General features: G+C 49.8%; 1 protein-coding gene across 2 annotated transcripts in view; it reads left to right on the top strand.

Annotated features, from left to right (window-relative positions):
• LOC136595472 (NEDD4-binding protein 1-like) overlaps positions 1 to 13,182 on the top strand; it is a 30,212-nt gene extending 17,030 nt beyond the window's left edge. Inside the window, exons 6-8 of one of the 2 annotated variants that reach the window (XM_066588703.1) lie at positions 3,959 to 4,066; positions 5,509 to 5,619; positions 8,967 to 13,182. In XM_066588703.1, the coding sequence (XP_066444800.1) occupies positions 3,959 to 4,066; positions 5,509 to 5,619; positions 8,967 to 9,306 (559 nt within the window). In that variant the 3' untranslated portion in view covers positions 9,307 to 13,182. Of the gene's footprint in view, positions 1 to 3,958; positions 4,067 to 5,508; positions 5,620 to 5,749; positions 6,448 to 8,966 lie in introns of those variants that run through there. The other variant, XM_066588704.1, reaches the window with a different exon arrangement.
• Positions 13,183 to 15,139: the final 1,957 nt, after the last annotated feature.

A 15,139-nucleotide genomic window follows, 5' to 3' on the forward strand; every position in this document is an offset into this window, starting at 1 on the left:
ATCCGCAACTGCATGACTGACAGTTAACTATGTGGCGGCATGCAAAGGACATTGGCGCAGTTCGTCGCCAGTGATGAAGCTGCTGAGGTTTGTGTACGCACTGAACTGTAATGGCTCCCAGGGCGTGCGCGCGACGTTGGTGGACGTGACCATCCAGGGCAGGGACTAGCTGGCAAACTTTTACCTGGGAAGGAGGTTGGAGCATAGAGCCCTGGCCTATGAGTAGTACACATGTGGGTGTATTCTGGGGTGTGCGGCCAACCACACTATGTCCTTCCTTCAGTTATAAAATATTGATGGTCTGTTTTCAGGTTGGGCCACCAATGGAAGATCGATGGGGTCCATTGCCTGGGACCCCTGTTGATCAGCTGCTCTCAAGACTAGTTCACTTGTGCACCAAGCTGATGTCTGCAGGAAATGGACAGCTCCGTTCTCACTGCAGTGTCCAGGCTTGGTATTACAGGCATTAAAATAAATGAGAACTTTGTTTGCAATACCAAGCCTGGCCACTGCAGTGGGAACAGAGCTGTCCCCTTCCTCCAGAAATCACATCCGTGTGCAAGTACATCAGCCCAACGAACAGCTTATCCGCAGGGTTCCAGGTGACAATCCACCGCTGATCTACCATTTATGACCTATCCTGAGGTCGGACCATCAATAATTTATAATTCCGGCAATCCCTTTAGGTTGATTACTAACATGTTAGTGATTACAGCAATGGGTGAATGAATACCACACATGGGTCTCGGACATCCCCTTTAATTTAAAGCCATACGGTTAAGCAGTAATTTACAGTGTATTAAAAATCAGGTAGCGGGGAGGGGGGGGCGGCTGCTCTGTGGTGGGCTCTGCCAGTGTAGTATGCACAGGTTGGCAGAGGCATGCATACGACCTGATGGGTGCCGGATTATCAGACAGTTATGAAATGCAATCGTTTTATTCAGGTCTTGCAAAATCTAGAATCTTACCGTCCGGATCGGAGGGATCTTATCCGTGACTTTATTATAGCGCTGCGGGTTTGCCTTCTGTCCCTCGCACCGCGCTCTGTGCCTTTCCCTTTTACTTTGGCACGCTTCAGTGCTGTAATCCAGGCTGCTGAATAAATGGATCCGGCCGGCAGTTGGCAATCACGGGGCGGTGGGGCTGCTTTACTGGACGTGACACGACTCTGGTCTGATGGGGTGTAAGGGGTCGGCCGCTCGGGTATGTTACACCGGCACACCACAGCAGCAGAGTATGTAGGATATCCTTCATTTATTGCATGGACTGGAAAATCCACCTAGAATAAAAGTCCCTTAGGTCTGTATACAGCGGACATCGAAGTAATTCAACCCCCCGTAGAAATTGGGAAGAGCTGCCAAATTTACTAAGTTTCAGCTGTTTGCAAAAAACAATTAAACAACAATTTAAATAACTCCGCACAACTAATATAACAAGTAGTCAACGCACAATGCCACTTTTAGGCCGCCTGCACACGGGCGGGTTGGACCCCGCATTCGGGGTTCCCACAGCGGAGTTCGACCTGGTGCCTGGCCCGTGATCCCTGCTTATCTGTCCGGCTTCTTCTTTCTGTGCTGCGGATGTGCCGTCCGGTGCTCAGTCGCGCATGCGCAGTAGGCGCTGGTACTAGGCGATTCCACTGATCCCACGACACGTCCGCAGTGCTCACTGCAGAAGTGCCGCAGGACGGACGGCTTTCATTGACTTCACACAGAATCGCAGCATGCCGCGATTTCTCCTCCGCAAGCGGAAAATCGCAATCGATTTCCACTTGTAGCGATGAGATTTCACAGCCTGGTATGGGGCGGTGTTTGCTGCGGAGACCAGAAGCGTACGCCCACGGCAAACGCGCCAATGCAAATCCACCCGTGTGCACGCGGCCTCAATGACTGCTGCAGTCTCAACATTAGGCCAGGCTCTCACAAGCAGGTCAGATTCTGCATGCGGGAGGCTCACTGTGGAGTCCAGCCGGCTACCCTGCGTACGGCAAGTACCTGTATTGTATATGACCGCGGAGCCGCGCAGGTAGTCATGCGCAGTACAGGTTTCTCATTGTATGTATTTCCCGTGCCGTCGCTTAGCGTATGGGCTGCGGGTCACGCGCCTCAATGGATGAGGCCATCTGCACAAAATTCACGCCCGCAGAATACGCAATTTGTATCTACAAGTGTGAAGGAAAATTTGAAAATACATTTCCTTCTACGTTTAACTGCAGATTGTCGACACGGACGCCGTTCGCAGAATCCGCAATTCAAATCCGGTCGTGTGAGACCAGCCTTGGGGCGCATTTACACGGGCGAGTGCAATATCCATCCAAAAAACTGTAACCGATATCGCACTTTCAAGTGCACAAAAAACTGCGCATCACTTGCAGTTTTCAAGCAAAATCTCATCACACTTGCATGAAACTCACATGTACAAAGGAGCGGGATACATTTTGGTTTTTTTCCCCCACCTATACAGAAGAATGGGAGATTTTAAACAGAATCGCCCAAAAATAGGACCTCCTGTAGAGGAAAAATCACACATGTAAATACAATAGGCTATCCGTCCGTACGCTTTCTGTGCATGCAAATCGTGCAAGAAATTCGCCCATCTCAATGCAACATTATTCACCCCCTGAATAGAATCCCTCACTCAACCACACCTGATGTAACTAACCAAGGGCTTCATTAGTTGCATCAGGTGTGTTTTGACCTGGAGCGGCTCGAGCTGCAGACGGGGACCTTATACTGCATGTAACAAGTATGGCAGGAGAAGAGATCACTGCTTTTACAAACTAAGGAAAGGATACAAAATGATACAAAGACGCTGGATGTTCCTAGAGACACAGCTAGAAGCAGTTCACAAGTCGTACATTATAGGAGCCCCGCCTGGCTGTGGCAGACAGAGGGCGCTATCTCCGGCTGCCACCAGATTTCTGAGGAGGTAGGTGGTCAGAAACCCTCCAGTCACTGTAAATGATCCACAGCGAGATCTGGTGGTGGCAGCACTGAGGTCTCCGTACACTGAAGATCTTATCTGAACGCCAAGACCTCACCTCTACTGACCCAAAAGACAAGAAAAGTCTCCTTCAGTGGGCACCAAACCAGATAAGTAACCACAGAAGTTCTGGGATTCTGTTCTGTGGAGCGGGGAAAGAAAACTACAACTTTTCGGGCCTCTGGAACAGCGGTGGTCTGGAGGAGGAAGAAGGAAGCCGACGCTGAAGAGAACCCCCGCCTACAGTGCAGCATGGCGGCGGCTCGCTGATGGTCGGGGCTGGAAACCTGCAGCGGGGGGGCGGGGAAGACGGCTTCCATCAAGTATCAGGAAATCCCAGGAAAAAACATGGGAGGAAGATGAAGATTGGGCGTCATGAGACCTTCCAACAGGACAACGATCCCAAGGAGACCTCACAGCCCACCAAGGCTTGGAGCAGAAGTAGTCCTGGAGGATTCCAGGGGGTCCGTGAATCACCTGATTTGTACCCCTTAGAAAATCTTTGGTCAGAAGCGAAGAAGGCGGCTGCTGCGCACAGGGCCAGGAATGTCTGTGACCTGGAGGCCGTTGTCCATAAGGGCCGGGGTAAGACTCCTCAGGAGCGCCGTCTGGCTCTACATCACGTCTGCAGCACAAGGAGCTCCACGAAGTACTGAAGACGTCGGTCATAGAGGGGGGATAGTTCTCAGACTGCAGCAGTCAGAAAAGGGGCATTTTGTGGGAAACCGCTCGTTATCAGTTGTGATAGTTAAATTGTTCTTTAATTATTTGTTTTTTTTATTTTTTATAAACAGCTGAAAATCTGTAGATTTGGTAAACCTAATATGTAATTGGGGGGGGGGGGGGGTTGATAAGTTTGGCTGCATTCTATTCTTCGGTCTCATCTAGCCCCCCTGGAAGCTCCTGCGGACCCCCGGGCTCTCTGAGATGTCGTCTAACGCTCGGCTTCACTTAGACACCTTTTCCTTTTCTGCAGGTTCCTTTTGCATTTGGCAGAGAAGACGGAAGGAATCATAGTGACCAATGACAATCTGCGAGAGTTTGTTGTGGAGACGCCTGCGTGGACCCAGATCATCAAAGACAGGTCAGTCCTCGTTTTGTATCAGTAGCGCTTTACAGCGGGGAAATAAAGGACCGTTCCTCCTGACGACTCTCAGTGACCACACGCTGAGTGACCCCTTTATCAGAGCCCCCACCCCCCTAACAATTGGCGCTCCCCTGTATGGACATTCCCCCGTAACCCCGGAGCGCGGCATAAAGTCACGTGACAAGTATTCTGTGGATCAGTTTCAGTGTGAATCCACATTAGATGGAAAATCCAGCGATCGGAGCGACTTCCAACAAGGCCGGGCATCGGTGCTAGACTAGCCGGGGGCTTACTGCCAACCGTGGGGGGTTTTATCGTGTAACGGTGTAGAGAGTATACCGAGAATGGCGCGATCGAGGGAACCATCCAGAGAAAGGGAATCCTGAGGACGGAAACAGCTAATCACTGAAAGGGGTCGGAGGAGGATGTCAGGAATCGCTCTGACCAACAGGCTGCACAGTCAGCTGAATACAATCCTGGAGCTCCAACTAACGTGTCCGAACGCACAACTCGCCGTTCCTCCGCACGGATGGTATAACAGCGGGCGACCAGTTTCAGCGCAACTACTAAGAAAAGCAGAATTTTTGTGCTCTTCCTCACTGGAATTTCATCTTTCTATCACTGAGCAGCGCAAAAACATCACCTGTCAGATGGATCCAGACTTCTGTTGCTGATGGGAGGTCAGAATTTGGCACAAGCAGCATGAATCGCTGACCCCTTCCTGTCAGCCGGTCAGAACATGTCAGCACCGCCATCTAATCTGCAGTGACTACAAGAAGCTTCCTGTCCGCAGGGGCCGGTATTCCTGCAGAACGATGTCATCACTCAGTTGAGGCTATACAACAAATTGCTGCGATTCCAAAAGTTATAAAAGGTCCCATGGCTATTAGATGGGGGTCTGATAAAGGGGCCGATCAGTGTTTGTATAGGGGGGTCTGATAAAGGGGCCGATCAGTGTTTGTATAGGGGGGTCTGATAAAGGGGCCGATCAGTGTTTGTATAGGGGGGTCTGATAAAGGGGCCGATCAGTGTTTGTATAGGGGGCTCTGATAAAGGGGCCGATCAGTGTTTGTATAGGGGGCTCTGATCTATTGACAACTGAAAGCAATACTTTGGTGGTAACCGCTACTATCGGTAGAATGCCCCACTCGTTACTGACTAGAACCAACCCACTTTTGTCTTTCTGAAGCCTAGCGCACTCTGCAGGCTGTTTGCAGGTACTGCTGCTTAGTTGCAAGGACATTTCTTTTGTTGTGGGGCTGCAGGGAAATTAAACACTTGCCCCCCTCCCCCACATATTAACGTTTATCTCTGGGGGTCCCAGCAGTGAGACGGTGTGTGCACAGTGGGGTCCCCACTCAATCTATCAGTCGTCTCTGTTAAGGATGCCGTGACTTCTCTCCGGGGTCTTGCAGTTTGGTCTTTTCCTCTCTCCTCAGATTACTACAGTTCACTTTTGCTGGTGACATCTTCATGATCCCAGACGACCCGTTGGGACGCCACGGCCCAAACCTGGAGGACTTCCTCAGCACGCGGCCCGTTCTGCACAGGTGAGGTCGCTGTCGCGTCTTCGGCTTTTCTTTGCTCTCCATTTATAGCAGTAAAACCGTGAACTTTGGGTAACTTTCAGAAGTTCTGCCCCTTCTGCCGTGTCATACAGAGGATACTTTGTTTCTTTAGCAGGAAACGCAGGCGTAGAGCGTATAATTACCGATGACCCCGGGGCCGTCCCGCTCGGACCAGCGGAGCGCCGCAGCCTCTTCTATATGTCCGTCTGTCTCATTTACAGTAATAAACGGCAGTACATGTCAACCACTTCTTAGTTTGGGCTCTGTTTTGTACTCTTTGGTCAGCTCCACGTTTTTGGATCCAGTGACTCCTGTTACAGGGGATTTAGGGACATATAGCAGGCGGACATACTTTGTCACAGAGGATTTAGGTGTAACCCCTTCCTAACCACATCCCGTAAACATACGTCATGACCAACCCATCATGTGATCGCTCCATACTCAGTGCTACAGGCTGCTTTTGGCAGCTGACAACCACCGGCAACTGCTGCGATCATAAATGGCTCAGATCACGGCAGGCAACTCGGTACTACAGTCAAAGCTGACCGCATGTCCAAACAATCAGCCAGAAGGGCGAACATCCCATTGGCCTTACCTCCACAACACAATTGCAGGGAGCTGACATGGCGATCTGGAACCTAATGAATGCCACCAGGCTGCCATGCATGGATGCCTCTCAATCCCTGCCTGTGGCGTAAAGGGGTTGTACCACAATTGCAAGTTTTTCCCTATCCAGAGGATAACTTTTAGATTGCTGGGGGTCTCCTGTCACTTCGGGGGTCACTTCACCTCCTGCAGCGACTGTGAATGGAGCGCTGGCCTCGTGCTCATTCAACACTTCATTTATTTAAATGGGCTGACAGAATGCACGTGTGTGTCCTCCAAAGTGTGGGGGTGCAGTGACACCGCGAGGATGACGGAGGACATGGGGGTCTCGTTCTTTGTGGGGGTTTCAGCAGTGGGATTCCTACCAATCAGCAAGTTACCTTTTGGAGACCTTGCATAGACAACATTGAAAATGACCACATGCCGCAGTACTGAAGTATTGCAGTATACAGTACAAGCAATCAAGGGATCACAAGTTCCCTTACAGGGACGAAACAAAAATGTAGAAAAAGGTGCTAATAAAAGATTAGGAGGGTAAAAAAAATAAAATGTTAAAAGTTAAAAAGACAAAACCCTTTTCCTATAAATTATCTTAACAATAAAAACAAAACTGCATATTTTGGTTTCGCTTTGTTCATAAAAGCCTGAACTATTGCAATATTGCACTATTTATCCTGCATGGTAAACTCTGGGGGGGGGGGGCACATAATGCCGGAATTGCGTTTTTTATTTTGATCCCAAAAAAGATGATCAAAAAGAAATTCACAACGGTATCAATAAACTACAGCCCCCCCTCCACAGAAAAGACCCCTCGCACACCCCCATCCAGGACAAAGTAAAAGTCTCGTGTCTCCAGAATAGGCGGCCAAAAAGCAGATTTTTAGAAAAAAAACAACTTTCTTTACTTTTTAAGAAGAGCAAAATCTAGAAATATCTAGACTTTGGCAGTGGCGTTCTTGTACGGACCGCAGACTAGGACTCATCTGTCTTAATACAAGGGGATAGAGGATAACGTGCTGATCGGTGGGGGCGTCACCTGAAAATGGGGGTCCCTCGTCCTCCCTGCAGTAGGGAGGAGAATGAATGGAGGAGCGCTGGTCGCACAAGTGCACTGACGCGGCAATCACTTTCAATGGGACTGCAGAAATACCCGGATGGCACCCGCCCTGATATGTCGGCCCCATTGAAATGAATGGAGCGCTGACTGCGCATGCTCTGCCAGCACTACATTCACAGCGACATCCCTGCAGGGGGAGAGGCGACCTTAGAGCGGGACACAGGACTCCTGTACTTGAGATCGGTGGGGGTCTCAGCAGTGAGACCCCCAATAATCAGCTAGTTTATCTCTTATCGCAAGGAAAAGGGTATAACTAATAGTTGCAGTACAACCCCTTTAACCCCCTGAGTGGCGGGTTTCCTACCACCCTGTCGTGCCCACCAGGGCAGGTTTTTTAAAATGGTCTAATCATTGAATTTCAACTAATTTTGCAGTTGCGTCTCAAGAGCCATAACTTTTTCATTTTCCCATTGACATGGCCATGTGAGGGCTTGTTTTTTGCGGGACAAGTTGTGATTTTTTAAACAGGGGGGAGGAAAAAAAGAAATGGGGAAAAAGAAAAAAAAGGGGCCATGTCATTAAGGGGTTAAATAATGTATTAACTTCCTTCTCTGGGTCATTACGACGCATGGATACCACATGTGTGATTGTATTTTTGATTTTTTACAAAGTAAAGGGAGACAAGTGTTTTTATTATTTTTTTTAAATAATTTTTTACCTTTTTTTTTTTTTGTCCCTTTAGGGGACTTCCACAGGGACTCATCAGGACCCCCTGATCACATTCCGGGGGTCCGATGGTGACAGCCCTTTACATGCTGCAGTCACATAGACTGCAGCATGTAAAGGGTTAACACAGCAGAGATCGGAGGTTTTCTCTGATCTCTGCTGTAAGAGCTAGTACCTAGCTATCCTCTGACAGCCAAGCACCAGCTCTCCCTGCCACAGAGACCATGGGCTTGCTTCTGACAAGCCGATGGTCTCTATGGCAACCTGTAAACAAAGCAGGAGGTTGCCGGCACATCGGCAATATCTTCTGCTGGTTTTTCAAAGCCCTTGCACTGCTCTGTGTGGGTCTGTGCAGGCAGAGCACACTGTCACAGCTTGTGGCATTGTGCTCTGCAGCTCCCATAGTGATACATAGCCCGGAAATCCTCCGGGCTATGACGCTATGAGCAGTGGAGCTCGTCCCGGAAAATTTCCGGGCGTGCCACTCAAGGGGTTAAAGGGGTCTTCCCATCTTGTAAAGGAAGTGCAGTCCTGGTTAAGGGGACACATTGCTAAATCGGCACCGCAGCTCCTTCATGCTCGGGCTTGGTGAGGGTCCCAGAGGTCGTCCCTCAGATCATAAAGTGATCATATAGCCCATAAATATGTCTGATGGGAATACTCCTTTAACCCTTTACCGACCACATAAGGTAAATGCACTTTCAGGGAGGAAATGGAGCGGGCTTGGGAATACAGAAGTATTGCAGTGTATTATGGAAGCGATCAGCAGTTCGTGCCGCCTAGTGGGAATAAAACAGATAAAGTAAACAAAAAGTTTTCATACAGTCTTTGGTGTCCCAAGGCAGAATCTGGGGGGGGGGGGGGGGGGTGTGAGAACGGCGCACTGTTTCCTTCTATCTGCTTACTGACGCTATGTGTTTGTTCTTTCTCCTTTCCTCAGAGACCATCCTCTCACCCCTCATCCGTCGGACAGCGGAGTGTTTTTTCCTAGCCAGGACACTTCACTTTCTGGGATCTTCCCCGTCGGCACTGATCACTCACATCCAAGGGCTTTCCTGCCCATAGACAAAAAACCCGTATTCAGTGCGGCCATCCAGAAGATCCTGCGGCCGCAGGCCATCGTCCCCCCGCAGAGGACTTATCAAGAGACCGTATCACTAAAAGACGCCCTCTTAAAAATATTCCCCGAGTCCCAACAGAAGGAGAAGATCGAGCAGGTCTTGTCCGCACACCCTTACATGCGGGATCTCAACGCGCTGTCTGCCATGATCCTCGACTGATCGCCGCCGCCTCCCCGCTCCTCATCCTGGCAAAGTTGTTTTATTGAGCTCGTCGCTTAATTTTTTTTTCTACCACCGGTGGAATTTTTATTTTCTGCCAGACGTCTGTCGCTCCCGGTCTTTGTGATGGGATGATGAGGTTGTCCGCGGACAAGAACCTTCATCTGCCGTCAGATCTGCGGGATTTCAGGGGAAAGGAAACTTCAATGTAAAGCTCTATAGAAAAACTAAAGTATCGATGAAGCATTAAACCAGTGGAGATAAGTGCAGCTGGTTTAGAGACCCCCTGACCCGGGGTTGGGGGGTCGTAGTGTGTCCAGCGACCACTGTAGGGAATCCAGCTGCTCGCTCCTAATCCATGATGCCAGAACAATGTGTTAAAGGGACCCTGTCATCACCATGGACTAAGTTATATTGCTGATAGGACAGTCCTGAGGAGTCTGGGGGGGTTTGTATACTTACCCAGCCCCCCCTCTTCCACCACCCATGGAAGTCCGCGCACGGACAGCTAAATGGACTCTCTGCAGGCTGTCTGCACATCAATAGAGAACAATGTACATGTGCACGAACAGCCTGCAGAAATCCGTTCTCTGCGCTGTCCGTGTCTCGACTTGCACGGGTGATCAGTTTGGGAACACGGAGCCAAGAGAGGATAAAATCTACATCCCCAGACTCCTCGAGACCCGTCCTATGAGCACCGCAACTTAGTTTATGGTGATGACCAGTTCATGGCTGTTCAATGTGGCTTTTACAAACCCTGATGATCAGGCGAATGAATGTTCAGACAAACGTTCATTCCTGATAATCCGGTAAAAAGTATCTTAAAGTGCTTGCTTGGAACTTTTACTATTGATGAGCTATCCTCAGGATCGGTCATCACTAGTTGATTGCTGGGGGTCCGCCTAGGATCCCCGCTGATCACAAGGCCCACTATCCATGCTAGAAGCAGATAGCGCTGTCTATAGTGCATTGTTGGTTTTGTACTACTCCCACTAGATTCAATGAGAGCTGTTCCTGCAGAATCAACCAATCGTCGGGGATCCTGAGTGGTGGAATACCTATCCCCCCTATTGATGGCTCAGTAGTAAAAGTCCTAGACGACCCCTTTAAGATACTTTTTTAGAGGGCCTGATTATCGGGCATGAACGTTCATTCATCCGATCATCGGGCCGTGTAAAAGACACAGCGATCAGCCAACGGGCGAGCAAATGCTTGTTGCTTGATTGTTGACATTTTTAACGAGCATAAAGATGCTTGATGATCGTCCTCGCATTGTGCATCTCTTGTGACCAGGAATCAGTACTGCCGGCTCGGGGTGGGGGGTTGAACGAACGTTGATAGCAGTAATTCTCGGCTTGTGTAAAAAGTAAAGTTAACGAGCGCTGATTGACGTTTTTGTTCCGTTGCACCGAGATTCAGCCGGTAGGAAAGTACCTTATTCTGCAGGGTCCTCTTCAGCGTAGCAGGTGAAGCGCTGATCACATCCGCGCCAGAGACTCCATTTTCCAACCGAATGTAGAAAAACGGAATTTCTGTTTCATGACGGAACCAAACGGACCACATGAATCGTTACGGGTCTGCTTGGATTCTGTCTGGAATGTTGTGCCAGATCCCCACCAGAGGTGCCGATGTGAGAAGAGCCTACCTGCGGAGCTGAATTCATACTGCAGCCGCTCCCGGGTTTAGTTCTTGCACCTATAACACCCACTGATGTAGCCTTTGTTTTTCAGTTGCTGTTTGGGAGCTCCCCTAGCAGGTAGTTTAGGGCGTCCGTAGTCACTAGAGGAGGCGTAGTAGTTGCCAGTTAGCACTCTGGTTCGTTATCCTTTTTATTTCGACTGCCCGCGGTTCGGAGGGTAGAGCGCGGTTTATACACTTAATTTCACTCTACAGACATTGGCGTTGGCATTTGACGCTCGGCTGTATGTTGACCATATTTAGCAATAGCTGGAGCTCAGTGAGAAAGGTTCCTGCTATCGTCTGTGAGGATCCTAAGAAATGGACAGACCGGGTCTGGGGGGACGGGGAGCGGCTTCTCCCTTCCAGATCACGGACGCCGCGTTATTGTTTTACTTGTATTTTTTTTAAAATCTTGGTTAGGCGCTTTGTGCGCGACTGAGTTGCAGCGAGGCGAGCACCGAGTGGCGATAGCTGCACTTGTGTAAAGGGCCTTCGCACAGGCCGACTGTATGGCGGGACGAACGATCCGTAATCTGATTTTATCCCCCATACACGTTCATTGTTTTCGGCAGCCCGTCCGGGTGATGAGCGGCCAAAGATGATGATTTTTGGTGCCACATATATAAAAATACAATCACCTCGTTGGTCGGCGGATCGCCGGCTCGTTTGTTACTATTTAAAATGGCCCTTGAGTTTGTAATTCTGAGTGTATATAATGGGCTGCGCTGACCTATAATAATAAGGCGTTATTACACCCGGGTAAATATTTATTTTAGATAATTGAACCGCGTTCTGTTTTATGTTTTCTGTATTCTAACGACGGCTCCTCACAGCCTATGACAAGATAAACCTTGATTTTATTGTAACCCCTTCTCTGGTTGCAGCCGGCAGTGTAAAGCATGGAGGTCTCATTGCTGGGGGTCATGGCTACATCCACAGGCTTACATGGCTGTTATATATTTTACGTCTTCATAAAGAACCGACATCTCCTCCGCTCTAAAAAATGTAATATACTAGTAAATGTAGCAGTGAGCAGCGGCGGCGTGTTCAGACCGGTATACATGTATGTAGCCATGCAGCCATCCGTCATGTACAAGGCCGACTGCAGTCACAGAACGGGAAGACGTGCGCAACGGAGAGAAGGTTCAGGTTTATTGCTGAGAGTTATTCCTTGTCTGTCTGGTTCTGCACAAGCGGATGACGGGTGGGTGTATGCCCCCATAATACGGGCGAGGGTCCCGGCCTGCCAGCAGACATCCTGACCCGAGACCTTCATGGGTGTCTATGATGCTGGCTGGTTGGGCCGGACTGGGACACTTATCCGGATTACGGATGCATAAATGCGCTAGTGTAGAACCGCCTGAGGGTGGCCAAACAGAAATGTCTCCACCAGTGAGAGGAGGTGTAAAGGGAGGACCTGCACCCCTCCACCTCGCCAGATTCTCTTCCACCAGTGAGTGGAGGTGTAAAGGGAGGACCTGCACCCCTCCGTCCCGCCGGATCCTCTTCCACCAGTGTGGGGGGGTGTAAAGGGAGGACCTGCACCCCTCTGCCCCACCAGATCCTCTTCAACCAGTGAGGGGAGGTGTAAAGGGAGGACCTGCACCCCTACGCCCCGCCTGATCCTCTTCCACCAGTGTGGGAGGTGTAAAGGGAGGACCTGCACCCCTCCGCCCTGACGGATCCTCTTCCACCAGTGTGGGGAGGTGTAAAGGGAGGACCTGCACCTCTCCGCCCTCCCGGATCCTCTTCCACCAGTGAGGGGAGGTGTAAAGGGAGGACCTGCACCCCTCCGCCCTCCCGGATCCTCTTCCACCAGTGAGGGGAGGTGTAAAGGGAGGACCTGCACCCCTCTGCCCCACCGGATCCTCTTTTGGCTTCTTTGGGTCAAAAAACCGACATAAAAAAACTGCGGTGGCGGTTTCCTTCAGCGCTGTCCGTGAAGTCGCCCTCGCAGGCGGCAGGTCTGTTCCCCGCACACCTATGTGGGATTGTTTGTGCAGCGGCTGCGTGGCGTTCTGCGACAAACCTGCTGCATGTCAATCTACCCCACAGACCGCCTTATTCCATCTCACACGACACCCTTTCTTGTACGTAGCGAGGTTCGCGTCCGCGGAGGATCTCCGACTGTTCTCTGTTCAGGTTTTGTAAATGTTTCGGGTGTTTTAAAATAAAGAACGTTTATTTTCATTAAAACGGAAATGTGTTTTATGTTCTGGTGCTGAATGTAAGATGAGATGGGGGGGGGTCAGCTGCTGCTGGCTTGTCGTCCGCGGAGCCGCGTCCGGGTGATCTTACGGGACTACGGTTAGCAGGTGCATTGCATGTACACTGAATGACCCCTCTATATTAGGCCCCCATCCAGTAGCGCTGGATTCCTTTGTCCTTCAGAACCGCAGCAATTTGCCGTGGTGCTGGGACTAGCCATCTGCTATTATAGCCCACCCATACCAAGGAACCATGAGTTGTGCGTTTGGACATGTTAGTTGGAGCACCAGCGTTGTATTCGGCTGACTCGGCGGTGACATCCTCCTCTGACCCCTTTCGGTGACAGATTGTTTCCATCCACAGAATCTCCTTTTACTGGGTGTTTTCCTTATTTACACCACTCTCTGTATATTCTTTACACCATTATACAAGAAAACGCCACACAGTTGGTAGTGAAATCGCGACTCCGACTAGTCTAGCATCTACATGACATTAAGGGTGTGTTCACAAGTCGCTGATTCAGTGTGCGCAGATCTGCAGTCGATTTCACCCTTTTAATTGATTTCAAAATGTAGCAAAATCCATGACAAAATCTGCAGTAAATCAGCGGCGTGTGAAGACTTCCTAATTAATAATTGGTCAGTTGAACAGATTGGATGTCCAAGGGCAGATTTCTTCTGCAATTCACAACATAAAGCATATTTAATACCACTAAGGGTGCTTTTACACATGACAAGAAATCCCTTGCCCTCGTACATCTCCGTTCGCCTAATAGTTTCTGAGATGTGATGTCAGGGCTCAAACTCACGACTTTCTATACTCCAGTCGTTGGCTCTCCCCAGTGAGCTACCCAGCTTACTGGACAAGGTCCTAACCTTGTTCTTGTTCCTAGCACCTGCTCATGGTTCCCAATTAGCCCCTCCCTGTCTTATGATTGCACTTATATAAGCCTGGCCCTGTCACTCCCTCAGTGCGTGATTATTCTGCTCCCCAGCATTGACTGATCAGTCTCCACTTCTGCCTGCTCCACTACGATTGTGACAAGAACTCCCGATACTGACTTCTGGCTTTCTATCTGACTACGTTACCCGCCTCATCCATTTGTACTGCAAACCGAGACCTCCCGTTGCTGACCCCTGGCTTTCCATCTGACTACGTTACCTGCCTCATCCATTTGTACTGCAAACAAAGACCTCCTATTGCTGACTCCTGGCTCGTCCCCGATTTACCCTCCAGACCCGCGGCTGCTACACGTGAGGCTTCAACCCAGTGCCTGAAACCGCTACAAAGTAATCATGCCGAAACATGGAGTCCATGGTAGCCACTCTAAGTAAACAGATTACGGAGCTCCCAGGAATTTCGTGCCTCTTACCAGAATAGGTTGCTAGCATGCGACAAGCGATCGAGGGCTTACAGAGGCAACTCCTGAAGATATGCACTTCAGCACCAGTTCTGGTCCACCCAAGACCAGAATTGCCTTTTGTTGTGGAGGTGGACGCCTCCAACACCGCAGTGGGAGCTATCCTGTCACAACAAGTTTGAGATAAGCTGCAACTACATCCCTGTGCGTTTCTGTCCTACACCTTATCATCTGCGGAGAAAAACTATGATGTCTGGAATAAGGAACTTCTGGCCATCAAGGTGGCTTTTATCGAATGGAGGCACCGTGACTGTTCTTACTGACCATAAAAATTTAGAAGTTTTTCATACTGCGAAGAGGTTATCTGCGAGACGAGCACGATGGGCCCTGTTCTTCTCCAAGTTTAATTTAATTGTGTCCTACTGTCCCGATTCCAGAAGCCGTAAGGGAAATACATTGTCCAGGATATATTCGAAACCTGAAGAGGTGAAATACAGACTACACCATTCTGTCCCCCACCCCCCCCAAATTTTTAGGCATCCTGAACTCTTAAGACCTCCTAACAAAGCTTAAGGGAGGATACAT

The sequence above is a fragment of the Eleutherodactylus coqui genome, unplaced genomic scaffold (assembly GCF_035609145.1).
Source record: "Eleutherodactylus coqui strain aEleCoq1 unplaced genomic scaffold, aEleCoq1.hap1 HAP1_SCAFFOLD_210, whole genome shotgun sequence".
Taxonomy (NCBI): Eukaryota; Metazoa; Chordata; class Amphibia; order Anura; family Eleutherodactylidae; genus Eleutherodactylus; species Eleutherodactylus coqui.